The 18,482-nt window shown below is 40.3% G+C and overlaps 1 protein-coding gene across 1 annotated transcript in view; it reads left to right on the top strand.

Moving 5' to 3' along the window:
* Positions 1-16,153, top strand: part of VPS41 (VPS41 subunit of HOPS complex) — a 194,578-nt gene extending 178,425 nt beyond the window's left edge. The window contains exons 23-29 of the mRNA XM_019958983.2: positions 2,770-2,824; positions 3,461-3,601; positions 4,831-4,967; positions 11,832-11,931; positions 12,319-12,363; positions 14,719-14,798; positions 15,393-16,153. Coding sequence (XP_019814542.1) covers positions 2,770-2,824; positions 3,461-3,601; positions 4,831-4,967; positions 11,832-11,931; positions 12,319-12,363; positions 14,719-14,798; positions 15,393-15,473 — 639 coding nt within the window. The 3' untranslated portion in view covers positions 15,474-16,153. The remainder of the gene's footprint in view (positions 1-2,769; positions 2,825-3,460; positions 3,602-4,830; positions 4,968-11,831; positions 11,932-12,318; positions 12,364-14,718; positions 14,799-15,392) is intronic.
* Positions 16,154-18,482: the final 2,329 nt, after the last annotated feature.

Raw genomic sequence — 18,482 nt, forward strand, 5'->3', positions numbered from 1 at the left:
TTGCTTTACAATGTTGTGTCGATTTAAGCTATGCAGCAAAGTGAATCAGTTATACATATATCCCCTCTTTTTGGATTTCCTTCCCATTTAGGTCACCACAGAGTACTGAGTAGAGGTCCCTGTGCTATAAAGTAGGTTCTCATTGGTTATCTATTTGATACATAGTGTAAGTTGTATAGAAATGTCAATCCCAGTCTCCCAATTCATCCCACCTCCTTCCCCCATTGGTGTCCATACATTTGTTCTCTACCTCTGTGTGTCTATTTCTGCTTTGCAAATAAGTTCATGTGTATCATTTTTGAGATCCCACACATAAGTGTTAATACGACATTTTTTCTTTTTGACTTCATTCTGTATGACACTCCCTAGGTCCGTCTATATCTCTGCAAATGGCACAGTGTCCTTCATTTTTATGACTAATATTTCATTGTATATATGTAATATCTTTATCCAGCCCTCTGTTGATGGACATTTGTTTCTATGTCCTGGCTGTTGTGAATAGCTGCAGTGAACATTAGGGTGCATGTATCTTTCTGAGTTATGGTTTTCTCCAGGTATATGCCCAAGAGTGGGACTGGTGGGTCATATGGTAGCTCTATTTTTAGTTTTTGAGGAACAGCCGTACTGTTCTCCACAGTGATGGTATCAATTTACATTCCCACCAGCAGTGCAAGAGGGTTCCCTTTTCTCCACACACTTTCCAGCATTTATTGTTTGTAGATTTTTTGATGATGGCCATTTGACCAATGTGAGATGATACCTCATTGTAGTTTGATTTGCATTCCTCTAATATGAATGATGTTGAGCATCTTTCATGTGGTTGTTGGCCATCTGTATATCTTTTTTGGTGAAATGTCTGTTTCTAGCTCCCCCTCATTTTTTTGAATGGGTTGTTTTCTGATGTTGAGCTACATGAGCTGTTCGTGTATTTTGGAGATTAATACCTTGTGGGTTGCTTCATTTGCAAATATTTTCTCCCATTCTGAGGGTTGTCTTTTTGTTTTGTTTATGGTTCCCTTTGCTGTGCAAAGATTTAAGTTTAACTAGGTCCTATTTGTTTTGTTTTAATTTTCATTATTACTGTTAGAGGTAGATCAGAAAAGATCTTGCTGCAATTTATATCAAAGAGTATCCTATCTTTTCCTCTAAGAGTTTTATAATGTCCAGCCTTACAGTTAGGTCTTTGATCCATTTTGAGTTTATTTTTGTGTATGGTATTGGGAGGTGTTTTAATTGCATTCTTTTACATGTAACAGTCCAGTTTCCCCAGCACCACGTATTGAAGAGACTGTCTTTTCTTCATTGTATATTCTTGCCTTCTTTGTGATAGATTAGGTGACCATAGGTACATGGATTTGTCTCTGGGCTTTCTATCCTATTCCTCTGATCAATATTTCCATTTTTGTCTGCTACATAATTTTTAAAGGAATTGTGTGAATAATCAAATTAGTGGTGTTTCTTGCTCATTGTGGCCTTCAGGTTTTCTCATTTAAATGATTGTGTACCGGGTGGCTCAATGGTAAAGAATCCACGCCAGCAAGAGCCCCTGGAGAAGGGAATGGCAGCCCACTCCAGTATTCCTGCCTGGGAAATCCCATGAACAGAGGAGCCTGGTGGGCTACAGCCCATGGGGTCCCGAAAGAGTTGGACATGACTTAGTTACTAAACAACTCTAAAACATTGTCTTAGTTTCCTTCCAATTCTGAAGTGTTATTTTTTTAAATGGAGTACAATTACAGTGTTTCTGCTGTACCGTAATATGAGTCAGCTGTATGTATACCCGCTCCCTCTTGAGCCTCCTTCCCACCCCAGCATCACCATCCCACTCCAGGTCATCACAGAGCGCCAAGCTGAGATCCCTGTGCTCTGCAGCAGCCTCCTGCTAGCTCATTTACACGATTGTGTATATACGTCAGTGCTGCTGTCCCAGTTCTTCCCACCCTCCCTTTCCCTCCTCACCCCCATGTCCACCAGTCCATTCTCTACATCTGCATCTCTGTACCTGCCCTGCAAATAGGTTAGTGTGTACAGTTTTTCTAGATTCTATATATATGCATTAATAAGATATTTTTCTCTGACTTCACTCTGTATGACAGACTCTTGGTTCATCCAGATCACTACAAATAACCAGTTTCGTTCCTTTTATGGCTGAGTAGTGTTCAATTGTATATACGTGCCACATCTTCCTTATCCATTCATCTGGTGATGGACATTCAGGTTGTTTCCATGTCTTCACTATTGTAAATAGTGCTGCATGGACATTAGGGTGCACATATCTTTTCAGTTTTCCTCCCACTTTTGACAGATGCTTGAACAGAGTTTTCTTCTAGACCCAGTAAGCCAGCAATAGAAATATTCCCACCCCAGTGTTTAATTCTTTATGCAGCAAGTATTTACTGCTCTTTACAGGGAACATACAGCTGTGAACAGTAGTCCTTTCCTGGAGCTTAGACCAGTGCCATGAAGAAACCTCAAGTAGCAGAAAGAAAGAAAGCTTTGTGGGGAAGAACCTTTGTTTCAGCATCTTGCTTTCTGCCTTTGCTCTGGAATGTTCTGCCTCAAATATGTTATCAGTTAAATTGTGTGGAGTCCAGCACCTCTCAGGGAAATCTGGACAGCTACAAACAAAACTTAAAGAGGCTTATTTACTTCTGCTTTGTTTTTAAAGGGAGGCATTGGAAAATTCTTTCAAACTTGTATGTTTAAGTGACTGTAGATATTTGTTTTTATATGATAACACATAACATTTTTACCTTGCTTTATTTGAAGGCTCTTGAGATCTGTCAACAGAGAAACTTTGTAGAAGAGACGGTTTATCTTCTCAGTAAGTAGCTTTGATTCATTTTGGTCCCCATAAGCTAGAGTGGGGTGACAACGTGATATAAATTTTCCAAGAATGGACATAGGTTTCAGACCAAAGTAACAGAGGTTAAAGCCTGTTTTATATAAGAATTTAATATTTGGAGAAGGAAACTTCATAGCTCAATAAAGAAGGTAGCATTATTTAATAAATGCTACTGAGATAATAATTAGTATTGTGTAAATCAAAATAAATTGTGGATGGGTTGACAAATTTGTTTTTTTTTCTTTTTCTGCTTTTCATCAGAAGGAAGTCAGAATCTGAGAGACCTGGTTTCAGATTCCAGATTTGCCATTTAGTAGCTATATGATCTTGGCAAGTGACTAACATGTCTGTCCTTTTTTATAAAATTGAAATATTAATAGAACTACTTCCTCAGATTATAGTGATTACAGGAAGTAATTCATGTGAAGCACTTAAGTGAATACTCAGTACAAAGTAAATACCTAGTAATTAGGATTTATTTTACTAAGTTACAGTTGTCATATAAGGAAATACACTTTTTGTCATGGCTATCAAACTGTGTAAACAAAGTGAGATGTGGTTTCTCTTAAAACGTTTAATTAAATTATCCTAAACGTGTTTCTCACATTGTTCTAGGCCGAATGGGTAACAGCCGAAGTGCCCTGAAGATGATCATGGAGGAATTGCATGATGTTGATAAAGCGATTGAATTTGCCAAGGAGCAGGACGATGCAGAACTCTGGGAAGATCTGATTTTATATTCCATCGACAAACCACGTAAGTAGAAAACCCATCTGCCTTCATAACTTCTTTCTCTCCATTTAGCCAGTTGTGTCTAGAGTAAGAATCATCTCAAGATGCACTGAGTTAAAAATATGGTGAAGTATCTATAATAAAAATAGGTCATGTATATAGTAAAGATTTCCCAAACTCTCCCTATACAGGGAAGTCTAGACCCTTAATAATTCATTGTTAGCTAGCTGAACTTGATAAAGAACAAGTGATTGACATGATATCAACTCTGCTCCCATGAAGCATAGTTTTACCTACTGCACCCAAATGAAATAAAAGATTCTGGTTTTGTTTGTACACAGTGGGCATTTATTTTGAAAGTGTATAGTCTAGCCCTTATCAGTTCTCTTTATGGAAACCCATAACCATTACTGGACATGGACTATATTTGGAGGTTTGCTACGTAGCATCGAGCCTCTCTCTCCTGCCTTGTTTTATCAGTGCAGCACTAGGAGTGTCTATTTGCTGCCTCTCCTTGACCATCTGCTTGGGTCTCCCATTTTGGAAGGAAACAAATGAAAGTCCTCTTTTAAAGATATAGATATGATTCAGAAACTAGCAGTCATGGTTTAAAATCTCTCCCTTCCCCCTTTTTATTTTTTGGTCAGAAGGCTTATCTATTTCAAGATTTTCAAGTTCTAGAAACCACTGTTACAGTTTTTTTTTTTTCTGAGATACAAGAGGGTGTTATTCAGGTTCATTACAGATTAAGGTACTTCGAGAATCTAGTTTAGCATAATAGAGTAGCAGTTCAAGGATCCTACAGGAGGTAGAGTGGTAATGAAGCACGCTTAGAACCTGGGCCTACCCTGGCTTTGATTTGGGGTTCAAAAATTGCTAGTTGTGTGATCCTGGACGAATTCATTAACCATCCTGTTTTTTCCTTTTCCATAAAATGGGAACAAAAAACATTGCCACCTTGCAGAATATTGGAGAAAAGTATATGATAACTGCACCATAGTATATTCTCAATAAATATTAGTCACCTCTCTTTGACATCACAAACTGTGTTCTGAAGTAATCATTTGTTCTCCAATTCATTTTCTTTTTAAATCTCTTCTCATTTAGCTGCTTCTTAGAGAAAAGTAAAGAAGATTAGTTCTTGGGAGGATTTAGAAGTTCAGATGGTTTTAACAGTTACTAAAAGGAAATAACTTTTGCCTAAAATTACATCCATTCCATTGCTTATATGTTGTTTTCTGTGGTATCCATAGCATTTATCACCGGCTTGTTAAACAACATTGGCACTCATGTTGACCCAATTCTACTAATTCACCGTATTAAGGAAGGAATGGAGATTCCTAATTTGAGAGACTCCTTAGTTAAAATTCTACAAGACTACAATTTACAAGTAAGTATCCTTTCTTGAATAAGTGGACATTGCTGAGTAAATTGACTGACTACATTTCTAGGGTTTATTGTGGACATCCATTCAATTTGATAGTCACATTGTACTTAGGCCCAGATATTTGGAATATTTTTCAAATAAAGAAGCTACAAATAGCACCCTTTAAGGAAGCATACATATTTTTTATCCATCCCCCGATTTTCTCTCTTTGTGAGCAGGCATTCTCATATTTATAGAGTAAACTTAGCATGGCCTTGGAGCGTGTGGGGGAGTGTTACAGTGGCTTTTAGATCAGACCACCTGAACCATTTTGAAGTAGAATGAGCATGTGTCCATTTGGAGAAATTAAAAAAAAAAAAAAAACCAACTTTTTGTTTTCCTTGAAGCCACTTAGTATCGTATTGCCTGAAAGATTTTAAAATACAGAATTTTGTTTTACCTTTTGTCTGTTTTTCTAGAGTATTACAAGTTTAGTACCCTCAATAATTCAGAATTTGTGATAAGAGCCGTAGAACTCATTATCTTTATATAAATAATTAACATGCCAATCACAGAGCATCCTGATCTTTTCCTTAAAATAGCCTCTAGCAGTGACTGTATTTCGGAATGCTAGTAGCGTCCAGAGAACTTGAAACTATTTAAAGCACATTTCTTGAAAAATTCAGACTGTTCTTTCTCTAGCTCGTTTGGAAATGAGTTTTTGGTTAAATGGGGATGAAATTGCTTTCCTGGAGACAGAGATTTTGCAGGTGGAGCCAAAAGACAGGGCTGTGGGGAGAGAAGTGGTCTCCAGGGTAGGAAAGGGGGAGCGTGTGATGAGGATTTGCACAGCACCCGTTGAACTTGGAGTTCAGGTCAGAGACTGGGTGAAAAGCAGAAGAAAATGAGGAAGATCAGTGGTATCAAAAAGAAAAATAAGAAATGCCAAGGACTGACAGAGCTGGAGGGCCAGGAGCCTGTGGCCAGGGAGGAAGATATTGTTAAACATTTCCAAAGGAGTCTTTGTGACCGCGTTCAGAAAGTACAGTGATGGGAGAGGTCATGGGAGTGGAATTAGTCAAGAAACTGTGAGGGTAGGAGTTGTCTGGTGGGCCCAGAGCTGTGAGCCAGGGTCCAACTTTCTCCTCAAACTAGGAGTTAACATCCAATTAAGCTGACTGGCCTTACTGGATAACTCAGCTTTAAGGAGAAGAGGTTTTCCTGAGGGCGGATGTGACAAAACTAGAAGCCTTGGCTTAGAAGGCTTGTGGGAAGTTGGCATCATGGGAGAGAAACGAGTACTTGGTTTAGGCAAGTAGGAAAACAATCTCTTCTGCAGAAACCTTCCAGAGAAATAAGCATTTGTTTCCAGTGGAATTTGGAGGCCTGTGGGTGACCCAGAGAAAGATTGCTGGAGGAAGGAGAAAGGCCAGGAAGGAAAGGGAAATGTAGGAAGGGGTTACTAGGTGAGGAGAGGTGACAAGGAGGGGTTTGTGCTTTGTGCAGCTCTCAAGGGATGCAGAAGAACCGTCCAGACCGGAAATGAGTCACTTCATCCTGAAGCATGAATTTGGCGTTAGGGAGAGCAGTTCCAGTGTCAGACCCTGTAAAGCCCTGGACGTGAGTGAGCTTGACAATGATCTGTAGCTCCTCGGCTCTCAACACCCCGGGTCTGCCTGGAAGTTGCAAATTCCAACTTGTCAAGAAGTCATTTAAGTGTCTCTACACCTCTGCCCCAAGAAAGGGGCATAATAATTGCCCCCTTTGTCCTCCAGCTCTCCTGCATGAAGCCTAGCCTCTCAGTTGAAAATTATGCATTACTTTTTTCTCAGCCTCTACAGTACCTCCAAAAACACCTAATAGATCCCTCTTCCTAGGCTCTTTCCAGAGAACCAAGCTCAGGGGCACTGCTAGGTCTCACTGCTCATTAATGTTTTATGAATATATTTGCATAGTTCTGAATCAGCCAGGAATAAAAATTATTAGGTGCAAAGAGAATTCCGTCTAAAAAATTAGCCACTAATCAGCTGCTAAGTCAATATTTTATCCTTTTCATTTTTAAGTGAGAGCTTTTCCTTAAGATGTGTAAGTGTGCAGCCCCTGGTGTATTAAAGAGGCTGGGAGTTACTTTGGCCGGGGGTCCAAGGTAGCCTGTAATACCCCAACCATGGGGAGGGGCTTCTGGGACAGAATGGGAGGGACTCATGGAGAAAGGGGCAGGGTCTGTGGAAACGGCTGCATCTGTAGTCTTCTCTGGACCTCAGACATCTCCTTGGAGGATGCACAGAGAAAATGCTCTATTGGGACAGGTTGTTCAGAGTTCCAGGAGGTACTTCCTGCTTATATATGAAAAGTTTAGAATTATTTTCTATGAAAAAGGCTGCTAAGTCACTTTGGTCGTGTCCGACTCTGTGCGACCCCGTAGACTGCAGCCCACCAGGCTCCCCCATCCCTGGAATTCTCCAGGCAAGAACACTGGAGTGGGTTGCCATTTCCTTCTCCAATGAAAAAGGATACTTCTTTTCATTAATGACTTTTTATTTTCTTTCCCTGACAACCTACTGGGGATCACTATAAAAGTAATTTGAATCTATTTATAGAGCAGTCTGAATTTTCTAGAAAGGTTTCACATACTTTTAAAATTCTGTCTAGTCTTTTTTGTTGTTGTTTCATAAAACTATGGTTGATTTTTACATGTTTTAACAGGCTAAAAAATTTCAACTCTGACAATGACATCCAAAAAATTTAGGGGAAATTTTGCAGGTCCATGAATCAGCAAGAATCTGGACCCTGTTATGCCTCGGGGCAGGGAGTTGAGGGGAATGACCTTGGGAGACATTAAGAACCATTCAGTAAAATGTAGGAAACTGTGGTCAGGTGTTAGACACAGGTTATCACAGGGCTTCTCAGCACCTTTTTTGCTGATTTGCATTGGTAATCTAAGGCTCAGATTTATAATTCAGTGGACAGAATTTTACAACTTACTTGGTACTGAAAGTGGTTTAGGGGAGGACTCCTCAAGTGAATTGCTGTTTGGAAAGAGAAGAGTTAGTTAGAAAGTTGGGAGGAGAAAACTGAACATCACTTTTGGTTTTAAAATTTCATGTTTTCTAAGATGCAACAACTTTTCTCAGTATCATGTCTAATTCCATCTAAATGGAATTAGAAGCTGACAGATAAGCTTCAATTGTCTATGACATCATTAATGTTAAAGAAATAATTAACCACAGTATTGATGTTTAACTTTTTTTTTTACACATTTGTATACTTTGTTATATTGTTAGCATGTCAGTTCAATAGAATTTCAAAGCTTCCTGAAGTAAGATAAAAGTAGCCCTTATCATACTTCATAAACTTAAAATGTTTCTAGGTCTGATTTCAAGGACAAATAGCATTTGTTTTGATATTAGTTACTTACAAAACAATATATAATGATATTTCCATTTTTACAAGAAACCGCAATTTCCAAATTTTTATGCTGTGTTTTATATTTGTAAAAAATTTTATTTCTTGTATTTAGTGGGTTGGCCAAAAAGTTTGTTCAGTTCTTCTGTAAGATGTTATGGAAAAATCTCAACAACTTTTTTGGCCAACCCAATATTTAGCATTTATATCCACTTCTCTTGCCCTTTTTTTTTTTTAGAGCTTATTTAGAATTCTTAAGCGTCCTAGCACCTTTGCTTTTAAACACTTGACAGTCATTTATCTTTACAATGGTCCTTAAGGAACTCTCATCTCTATTTTATTTATAAGACGACTTGCATTTCAGAAAGTTTTGACTTACCAGTCTGGGAAGGTGATGAACTGGATTTGGACCCAGACCTTCTGACTAAATCTTCTGTAGTCCTCACTGGTTGTCCCATTGGTCCCTGGAGATGCAGTCATTATACAGGCAGGTTGCAGCAGGAATATATAGGATTGGCCTAGAAGATGAACCCGTAGCCTATTGTCTTTAAAGAGCTGTGCGCATGATGTTTGCAGACCCAGACTCTAGTCCCAGCTTTGCCATTAAGTCTGTTGACCTTTGGGAGGGGTCCGTAAACTTTCTGGATGTCAATTTTCCCATTAGGTTAAATCAATACTTGTTAAGCCTGGCTGTACACCAGAATATTCTGAATTTTTTAAAGAAAATTACTTAGTTTCTGGTACCACCCCAGATCTGTGGGAGAAGAACAGAGAGCAGATCCTTAGACCACCCTGGTGTTTCTTAAACACTCAGCATTGTACTGGATTCTGCATTGACATTTAAGAGCCTAGAGATTAGATGGGCTCTAAAGAATTTCTATCAAATTTTCAAGAGGGTCCTTTCATAAACATGTCTTTCTATAGCAAATGCAGCTGCATAGCATTGATGTAACATTTCTGTGGAAATCATCCATAATACTTATTTTGGAGTCTGTAATAAAGTAGCTTAGATTTTTTTCCATATAACTTTTTTACACTTGATCTTAGCCAAAATGCCAAGAAGTGATCAGTATATGTTTTTTAATGCTGTATGTTTGATTGCTTATAGACATATTGATTTAAATATTTTGAGTGCCTACTGTGTTAGATCCCACCTGGATAGGTACTCACAGAGCCTCCACATATTATCTCACGGACCAGGAAGTGAGCAGAATGCAGCCCTTTGCTTGAGCAGCTCTTGAGCTGAATGAATATTCCTAGGAGAAGCAAAAAGCTTTAACACTTCCATTTAAATTTCACACATGTACACACACAGTTAAATAAATAAATGACTCCAGACATCTGTTTATCCAAGTTCTTTCCCCATATTTACTTTTTCTGTAATCTCCTATAGAGGCCTCCCAGGTTGGTAAAGAATCCACCTGCCAATACAGGAGACACAGGTTTGATCCTGGGTCAGGAAGATCCCTTGGAGGAGGAAATGGCAACCCACTCCAGTATTCTTGCCTGGAAAATTCCATGGACTGATGGGCTACAGACCACAGGGTCACCGAGTCAAACACCACTGAGCACACATGTACACAGTCCCCTTTGCCTTTATCATTTCCTCATAGGTCTCTACTTTGAAATCCAGAGACAAATGAAGAGGAAACAGTGGCTGCTTTCTTACGTTTTCTTGGTCTCACATGGGTTTCAACTCACCGTATATAAGCTCGTAATTTCTTCTAAGAGATAGTTTTTAATATTCTTGAAAATAAAAGTTATATAAACATTTAAGATAAAATCTATTTTTTCCTTTAAAATTATTTCTGTTTGGCCTCATCACATAGGTGCTTATGACAACCAACTATAGCTTCTCTAATCACTTAGTTACATGGATACTTTATATCATTTTTTCAACTCCAGCCTGAGAACTTGAGTCTTTCTGTCTTATTTCTCTGCAGTTCATCTTTGATAATAAACCTGACAAAAGGCAAAGCTTTTTTCAAATAGAAATTTAAATGCCATTGCGTTGTGATTTAAATGGTGGGTTAGATAGTGGGTAAAATGGTTTCCCAGCCTAGCTCTGGTCTCATATCAGGGGTTTATGAAGCCAGGTGACTATCTCATGTGCCGTGCTGACGATAAGCACTACAGTACAAACAAGACAGTGTCAGCAAAAAGTCCAACATTCAAAGAGTCTTTTAAAATAGAAATTTCAGAAACTTGGCAGCCTTGTATGACGTTTTTTTCCCATGGCAGCTCTTTCTAATGAACCATAATAACCTTGCTGATGTACACTCTTCATTCTCCTGTATAAAAGGTGAGCCTGGGGCTTTGCTTTTGGTTGGGATCGTTATCAATGATGATTAACTGCAGAGAAATAAGGAAAAATAGGGAGAATCTAAAGTTTGTTGTTAGTTTTCAACAGCTACTTCATAAATACATTCTTAATTAATCTTACAGTAGAACAAAGTATGCTTGTAACAATTATAGAAACTGCAACTGACTTTGAAACATTTTACTTTTGATTGACACTATTGGTGTTAAGCTTTTATTTTAGTATTAGAGCAGCTAGATATGTTTGGTAATAAGTTATTTTTAAAAAAGTTTACCAACATCAGTATTTTTTAGATCTTCTCTACTGTATTTTTCTCTTCTTTCTGTATGCTTTCGTGACATCTGTTAAAGTTTGTTTTCTTAAATGAATCTGAAAAATTCAATTTCCAGCAGCATTTTGAAGAATAAAACTGCATAGGCAGTTTCTCAACGTAGAAACAGTAAAGTCATGTAGTTTCCTCTTCATCAACTCTCGAAATGGTGGGTGCAGAACTTTGGGCATCACTTCTGTTTCCATGGCTCTTTGCCCTCATATAATGAGGGGGAAGCCCTTGGGCTGCATGCACCCAGCACCGGTGCTCCTTGGGATTGAGAGGAAGACGTGTTATCACAGCCGATCCGGGATGGAGGACCACAGTTGGCCGCTTCCAGTTTCCTTCCCTGATGGCACAAATTGAAACTGTGTGAAAGGAGAACAGCCACAGCGGTTTCAGAATCGAGAGTGACTTTGATGTGAAGAAGGGCAGGATGCTGCTGTGTCATGACCCAGAGCTGGGCAGCAGGGAGGCGGCGATGTCTCCATCGTGTGAATTTGCATGGAGCCCCACGGAACCATGTGTGCTCAGACCCATTGGGCCAGAAGAAGATGACATGGATGCTGCACCAGAGCCTCCCAGAAGGCCTTGAATGTTTTCCTCTTTGAAAAGCAGCGAGTTCTAGTGAAAAACAACATCTGGCTTAAGCATACCTCACACAGCTTCTCCCAATTTCCAACACAATACCTACCCTCCAAACCCAAAATGGAAGCTCACAGTGTGGCCAGAAGAACTGGTTTACAAGGGAAAGGAACCATCTGTCCCTGACCCCACATGAGAACAGTAAGAGGATTCTTCCCCATATTTGAATCTTTTTAAGGTGGTTTTTCTTTTATGTTGTGTGCATTAGATTCTGCTTCGTGAAGGCTGTAAGAAGATTCTCGTAGCCGACTCACTGTCCTTACTCAAGAAGATGCACCGAACTCAAATGAAAGGCATTCTGGTTGATGGTGAGTAAAATGGAAAGAATCATATTGGAACTACATGCCTCGCTTTCAGACAGGACAAAGAGAAACACTGTATAATCCCAAGTGTAGAGTAAGTCCCCTACATATGTTCCAAGAGCACATTCGTAAATCCAACAAAGTTAGCTGAGGTATCAACTAACATAATCGGCTGTGTAGTACTGTACTATAATAGGTTTATAATGCTTTTTCACACAAATCATACATAACCACCAAACCCAAAAGTAGACATTTTAAATCTTACAGTAAATTACCTTGAAAAGTACAGTAGTGCGGTACAACAGCTGACATCCAGGGGCATGTTTGCATCTCTGAAAGTTCGAAACTTGAAGGTTCGTATGTAGGGGACTTACTGTGTGCGTTTCCTTGCAGAGGAGAACATCTGTGAGTCCTGCCTTTCCCCTATTCTTCCATCAGGTAAGATGGTTGGGTGGAGGAAAAAAAATCCCAGTTATGTGTTAATGATGAGCAGAGTTAAAGTTTTGAAGTTAGCAAATTACATTTTATAAAACTTCTGGGGTAATTCAGCCTAGAGAAGAATTTCAGCCATATCCCTACTCAGTTGCATGCTGGTGCTGCCAATTCCTTAGGGGTAAGGTTCCCAAGTTTTAGAGTGAGTCTGCATCTGTGGGTAGGCTTGTTAAAACTGAGATTGCTGGTCCCACCAGCAATCACCCCCTGTAGGAGGTGATTCAATAGTTCAGGGTGGGACCCAAAAATCTGTATTTCTAACAAGTTCCCATGTGATGTGGATGCTACTGGTTCAGGGGCCAGTCTTTAAGAACCACTGCCTTAGTATAAAACAAAACAAAATGAAAACTTACCGTCTACTTGTTTAGATTCCAAGGTAGAAGAGCCATATGTATACTTGGGGAAAAAAATTATAGGTAGCTTTCACTTTTCTTTAAACTTTTCATTGCTGTGTGGCTTTAGGCACCCGAGTTATCTCATATGTATTTCAACGGAAATGGATACTCACCTTTTAATTGGAAACTGTGGTTCCTTAAAAGACGTGCACGTTTGTTTATTTGTATGTAGATATATATATCTATCACCAACTACAATCAAAGCATTTTAGGGACTTCACTGGCGGTCCAGTGGCTAAGACTGTGCTCCCAATGCAGGGGGCCCAGGTTCAATCCCTGATATGCTAAGGCTAAGGCCTGGCACAGCCAAATAAATATTAAAAAAAAGAAAGAAAAAGCATTTTACATACGGCTCATTTAGGATGTGTTGGGCTTCCCTGGTGGCTCAGATAGTAAGGAATCCGCAATCCGCCTGCAGTGCAAGAAACCCAAGTTTGATTCCTGGGTCAGGAAGATCCCATGGAGAAGGAAATGGCAACCCACTCCAGTATTCTTGCCTGGAGGATTCCATGGACAGAGGATCCTGACGGGCTACAAAATATGGAGTTCCAAAGAGTTGGACATGACTGAGCAAACAACACACAGGATGTGAAAAGAGAGGTTTCCATATTTTGAAGTAGAAATTAAAGCAGTTTTTGACATGCTAAGAAAATGCTTCATATGTGTAAATTCAACATGGAGAAGCACTACAAGACCTAGTTTGTGTAGCATTTACTTTGCTTTGAGGGATTATTTAATAGGGCAGGAGTACAGGAAGTCATTCCACTTGGGGCCTTCTGTAGGGCAGGAGCACAGGAAGTCATTTCACTTGGGGTCTTCTGTAGAGGTTTGGATTTTAAGTGCTTATGTTAAAAATTGCAGTGGGTTATACACATATCCAGGGCTTCCCAGGTGGGGCTAGTGGTAAAGAATCCACTTGCTGATGAACGAAACATAATGAGACGTGGGTTCGATCCCAGGGTTGGGAAAATGCCCTGGACCAGGGCATGGCAGTCCACTCCAGTATTCTTGCCTGGAGAATCCCATGGACAGGAGCCTGGCGGGCTACAGTCCATAGTGTTGTACAGAGTCAGACACCACTGAAGCAACTTGGCGCGCATGCATACACATACCCATTCTTTTTCATGTTCTTTTCCATTGTGGATTACCCTGGGATAGTGACTGTAGTTCCCTGTGCTACACAGTATGATCTTGTTTGCTGTAGAGCAGAAATTAATACAACACTGTAAATCCACTATAATAAAAAATAGAAAAAAAAAACTGTAGTGGGTGTAGGAAAAGCAGAGAGCTTTTGTAGTGTTTTAGTCCATGTTTTAACGGAAGGAAGCCACGTGCACCTGCACAGTATAGTCAGATTTCTAATTTAATCTGTTAAAGGTTAAATCTTACTGGAACTCAGCTGGCTACACGGAGCAGGAGCAGATGAGGTGCAGTGCCCAAGCGGACTTACAGCACAGGGCAAGGTCACACCAAGGATGTTAGCCCAGCTCTGCCCTGAAGTCAGTGAAGGGTCTTGGCAAACGCAGACGCTTTCAGGCAGAAAGCATCCGTACAAACCACAGAATCCACTTCCGTATGTGGTGTGTCACAATTGTGTACACAGGGCTGGGGAAGGGAGAACCTTGTACAGTCACATACACATGCTGATTTTTTTTTTTTTTAAACAACAAATGCTGTTGCCTTGCCATGAAATCATCCCCAGTGTGTAGCTGCAGTAACTGATTGGGAAGCCAGGCAGCTAACCGGGGACCCCAGAGCAACAGGACTCATGCCTGCCCTGTGTTCAGCCACGCCGCCTGGCTGGGATGCAATTGTAAATTAGCAATCCTCCCAGGGCAGCTTCTGGCTGGAAAATGAAACTGCTGTTGCCCTGAGCTCTTCTCTCTTCCCTGCCCTCTCCCCCTAGACGCAGCAAAGCCCTTCAGCATGGTGGTCTTCCACTGCCGGCATATGTTCCACAAGGAGTGCCTGCCCGTGCCCAGCATGGTGAGTGGGTGGCTTGGCCACCACCAACTTGAAAGCAATTGGTGCAGCCAGAGGGGTGTGCTCAAAATGATAACCATCCTCTTATGACATCCTCTGGTTCAAAGTTATAACCTTCATCTGTGTCTCACAGTTTGTCACATGAGAAAAAGTGATGAGCCTGTTTCTCAAACGTAAAACTGCTTAGTACACAATACTAAACATTATAAAAGCATACTCATGTATGTAAATTTGTTCAGATAAAATCGATGACTGTTGGGCTCCAGAGATGTGAACTACAGGGAGAACCATATTTTACTGTGTCTGACTTTCTCACCCTGATTTCTGTATCACAACACTACTGTTTTTTCAGTGTCAAGGCGGGTTCCCTGGGGTGCCCCTGGGTAACATTTGGCTCGTCTTTCTGTGGGGAGTCCTTTGAGTCCCAGAACAACAGCTGGTCTATACAGAATCCTGTGTGAACCAGCTCTACCCTCTGGGGAAAGGAGCGACATCGCATGGCCTCCTCCCCATCCTCCACCAGTGCATCCCATCTGGATATGATAGTAGAAGGAGATGATCTTTTTAAAATTCTGCATTTTTACTTGCGTTTTTTAGACCTCTCCTGCGCAGTTCTGTAACATCTGCAGTGCGAAGCACCGGGGACCAGGAAGTGCCATTTTGGAGATGAAAAAATAGCTTGGTTCTGTTTGTCAGCCTCTTCCTCGCCACTCTTTGAGGACTGCTTTTGCAGCAACAGAAGCTTTTGTTGACACCAGTGCTGTTACGAGATTCGTACATGTTTAGATTATGCTTAAGAAGTGCTTCTGCATCTTCTTCTACTAGATGTTTCTCTTTGCAGTTGATAAAGAAGTTAGGGCTTTCCCCAGCCATACCTTGAAAGATGTGCGTTCACGGTCAGTGTTTTATCGTTTATTTGTTTGACTCATTATTTAGGAAGAGAAACTGAAGTCTTGGAGTTGGAAGTGACACTTCAGTAAAACTGTCCAGCCATAACATGGACTGCTGAGAGTTGTCCCAGATGGCTAAGTGCCGTACCACTGAGGCTGTCAGGCAGCACCTTGGACCTTGTTTTCATATCCTCTGCCAGCAGCCAGCCTCAGATTCTGGGTTTGGCTTTTTTTTTTTTTTTCAGTATGTCATCAACTGTGCTTACCTTCCTAATTGGCATTGAATGAAACATTGTGCGTATTGTCATTGACTATGTGATGTCTGGGAATAACAAGAGCAGCCTGATGCCATGCAGTTTCATGTTGACTGATGACATGTTCTCTGTGTCCTAAGGACCAGCAGTGTCTGCCCTGGCAGGCACTCAGCGTTTGCTGATTGAATAAATGTCAGCTCTTCCCACTGTGAAAGACTCACTTTTACTGGGTTGTACAACTTTAATCAAGCACTCTGGCACCCTCATAAGGAATGGAAGAGAGTTTCAGCACCTAGAGTGTGAGGGAGTGTGGGTGGGTGTCGCTAGCAGGGAGGATAGGAGTGATGCTGTGGAATCAGAGAGACATGCTCAGGAGAAAGGCGGCTGTTACTGGAGGATGGGCATGACAATGTTTCCTATAGCCTCCTTTGCCCTTGTAGAACATAGCATAAAACAAAGGGAGAGAATTCAAACTTGTGCCTATGTCTCATAGTTACTGGTTTCGTTTCCTTGGGCTACATTGCCATCCTCTAACCAGTGAAAAACACATATTCACTGTCCCTGCTCTCTTTGTCCCAAAAAAGGGAATAAATGCAGCTTTCTGTGTCTGCCTTTTTGGGGAGAGGATGGGATGCTAATGCCTACCAAGCACATACCAACTACTGAACCTGGTACAGTCGTTCCCATGAGCAGCATCTCATTTCATTCTTATAGGACTCCCCAGACTACCTCCTGACCCCAAGAAGAAGATATTATATCCCCAGGTTTACCAGCAGAGAAATCAAAGTGCAGAGATGTTATCACAAAGGTGACTCTCTCACTTCAGAGCTGGGCTCTGCTTTAAGAAATCACATGGCCAAGTTCAGAGGAAATGCACAGTACATTTTTTTGCACTAGAATTAAAAAGAATATTAAGTAGAAGACAACAGACTTCTCTGGTTAGTCGTAAATATTTAGAACTAGAAAGTGTTAGAGGTTACTGTCAACCCTCTCAGTATTTCCGTATTCCAAGACTAGGGATATCTCTGCTACAGTGCTAGGTTTTACTTTTAACCAGAGAAACTCTGCCTTCACAAAAAAAAACCTTACAAGTGATCCCAATTTGAAACATAGCTGAAAAGCAAAGCTACTCCACTTATATTTGAGAAGAATATAGTTGCTGACTTCAAATTTCATGTCCTTTCCTTAAAAGGTTTCCTTAGTGTGAAACCACTAAGTTCAAAGTTATTTTGTGGTAACAGTTTTATTTTTCTTTTGTCTTTAGCCAAAAAGACTTTATACTAGTTTAATTATGTCCATCTTTGAAAATTTTTGAGGCGTTCTTAATAAAAATGTAATTGGTTGTTCTAGTGCTAAATGATCTGTATTTAATATTATGAAAACAAAAAATTGAGCAATCATGTTTATACTAGTTTAAATATGTCTGAGAATTTCTGAAACAGTCTCAATAGCTTTTAATTTGGTGGTTCTATTGCTATAATACATATATTTAATATATGAAAACAAACATCGAGCATCCATATCATGTCAGCAACTGATAAAGCACTTTGCATGTATTATCATTCATATGAACCATATGAGATAGGCATTTATCATTATCATCAGTTTACAAATGGGGAAGCTGGGCACATTTTAAAGTTTAAACTTTAAAGTTTAAACAATTTGTCTTAAGGTCAAGGAGCAGGCAGGGGGTAGAGCTGGAAGTCAAACCCATGCAGTCACCCTTCAGAGCCCCATGATCTTCACCAGTACCTATTTGATCTTTAAAAAAAAAAAAAGTATTTGACCTGTAGTCAGTGTATAGAAAACAAAATCTGCTATAGGAGCAGAAACAGATTTATCATGAAGTATGGAATAGCTTCCAGAACCACCAAGAAGCTGAAGAAACAGACAGGAGGCAGACCTTCCAGGAATGCCTCACCCGGCCCCCCAGAACTGGCTGCCAGGGCCCTCACACCCAATCCACCTCCGTAAGGGGATGAGCTGCACAGAGCAGTGCAGATCGTTCTTTTCAAGTAAATTTTCTATAAGTAAAAGTATACAGATTTCTCAGTGTCTTTTCAAGTTCACTCTGAGTAGCACTAAATAAGGAATGTTATGTATGTACCTATTTGTGCAAAGAGACATTTCTGTGTGCTAAATATCATACCACTTGAGCCTGATTATCAGGACTTGGGCTCAATAAATTTTAATCAAGACTAATTTTGATACAAAACAGTAACTTTGACTTCACAAACACTCCTGAGTGTCCTTTTATAAAATCTAGAAAGAAATGCCCATCTCCTGCAATGCAGGTTTAGGGCTGATGAGAAGCAGTGTGATGTTAGTAGTGAAGGTAATGCAGGAGAGAGAAAGAAACACTCAACCTCCAGAAGCAGGAACCCCAGAGGGAGCCAGTCCCCAGGCCGTTCTGTACATTCACCCAGAACAATGGTGCTGAAATAAAAACATGGTCACGTCATTTCTCTAAAGCATCTAATGCCTCATCTGGGCCTTGGCTGACCTCTGTCCACACTGGTATTGGTGGAGATGCCATCATTCCC

Source organism: Bos indicus, chromosome 4, assembly GCF_029378745.1.
Source record: "Bos indicus isolate NIAB-ARS_2022 breed Sahiwal x Tharparkar chromosome 4, NIAB-ARS_B.indTharparkar_mat_pri_1.0, whole genome shotgun sequence".
NCBI classification, from domain to species: Eukaryota; Metazoa; Chordata; class Mammalia; order Artiodactyla; family Bovidae; genus Bos; species Bos indicus.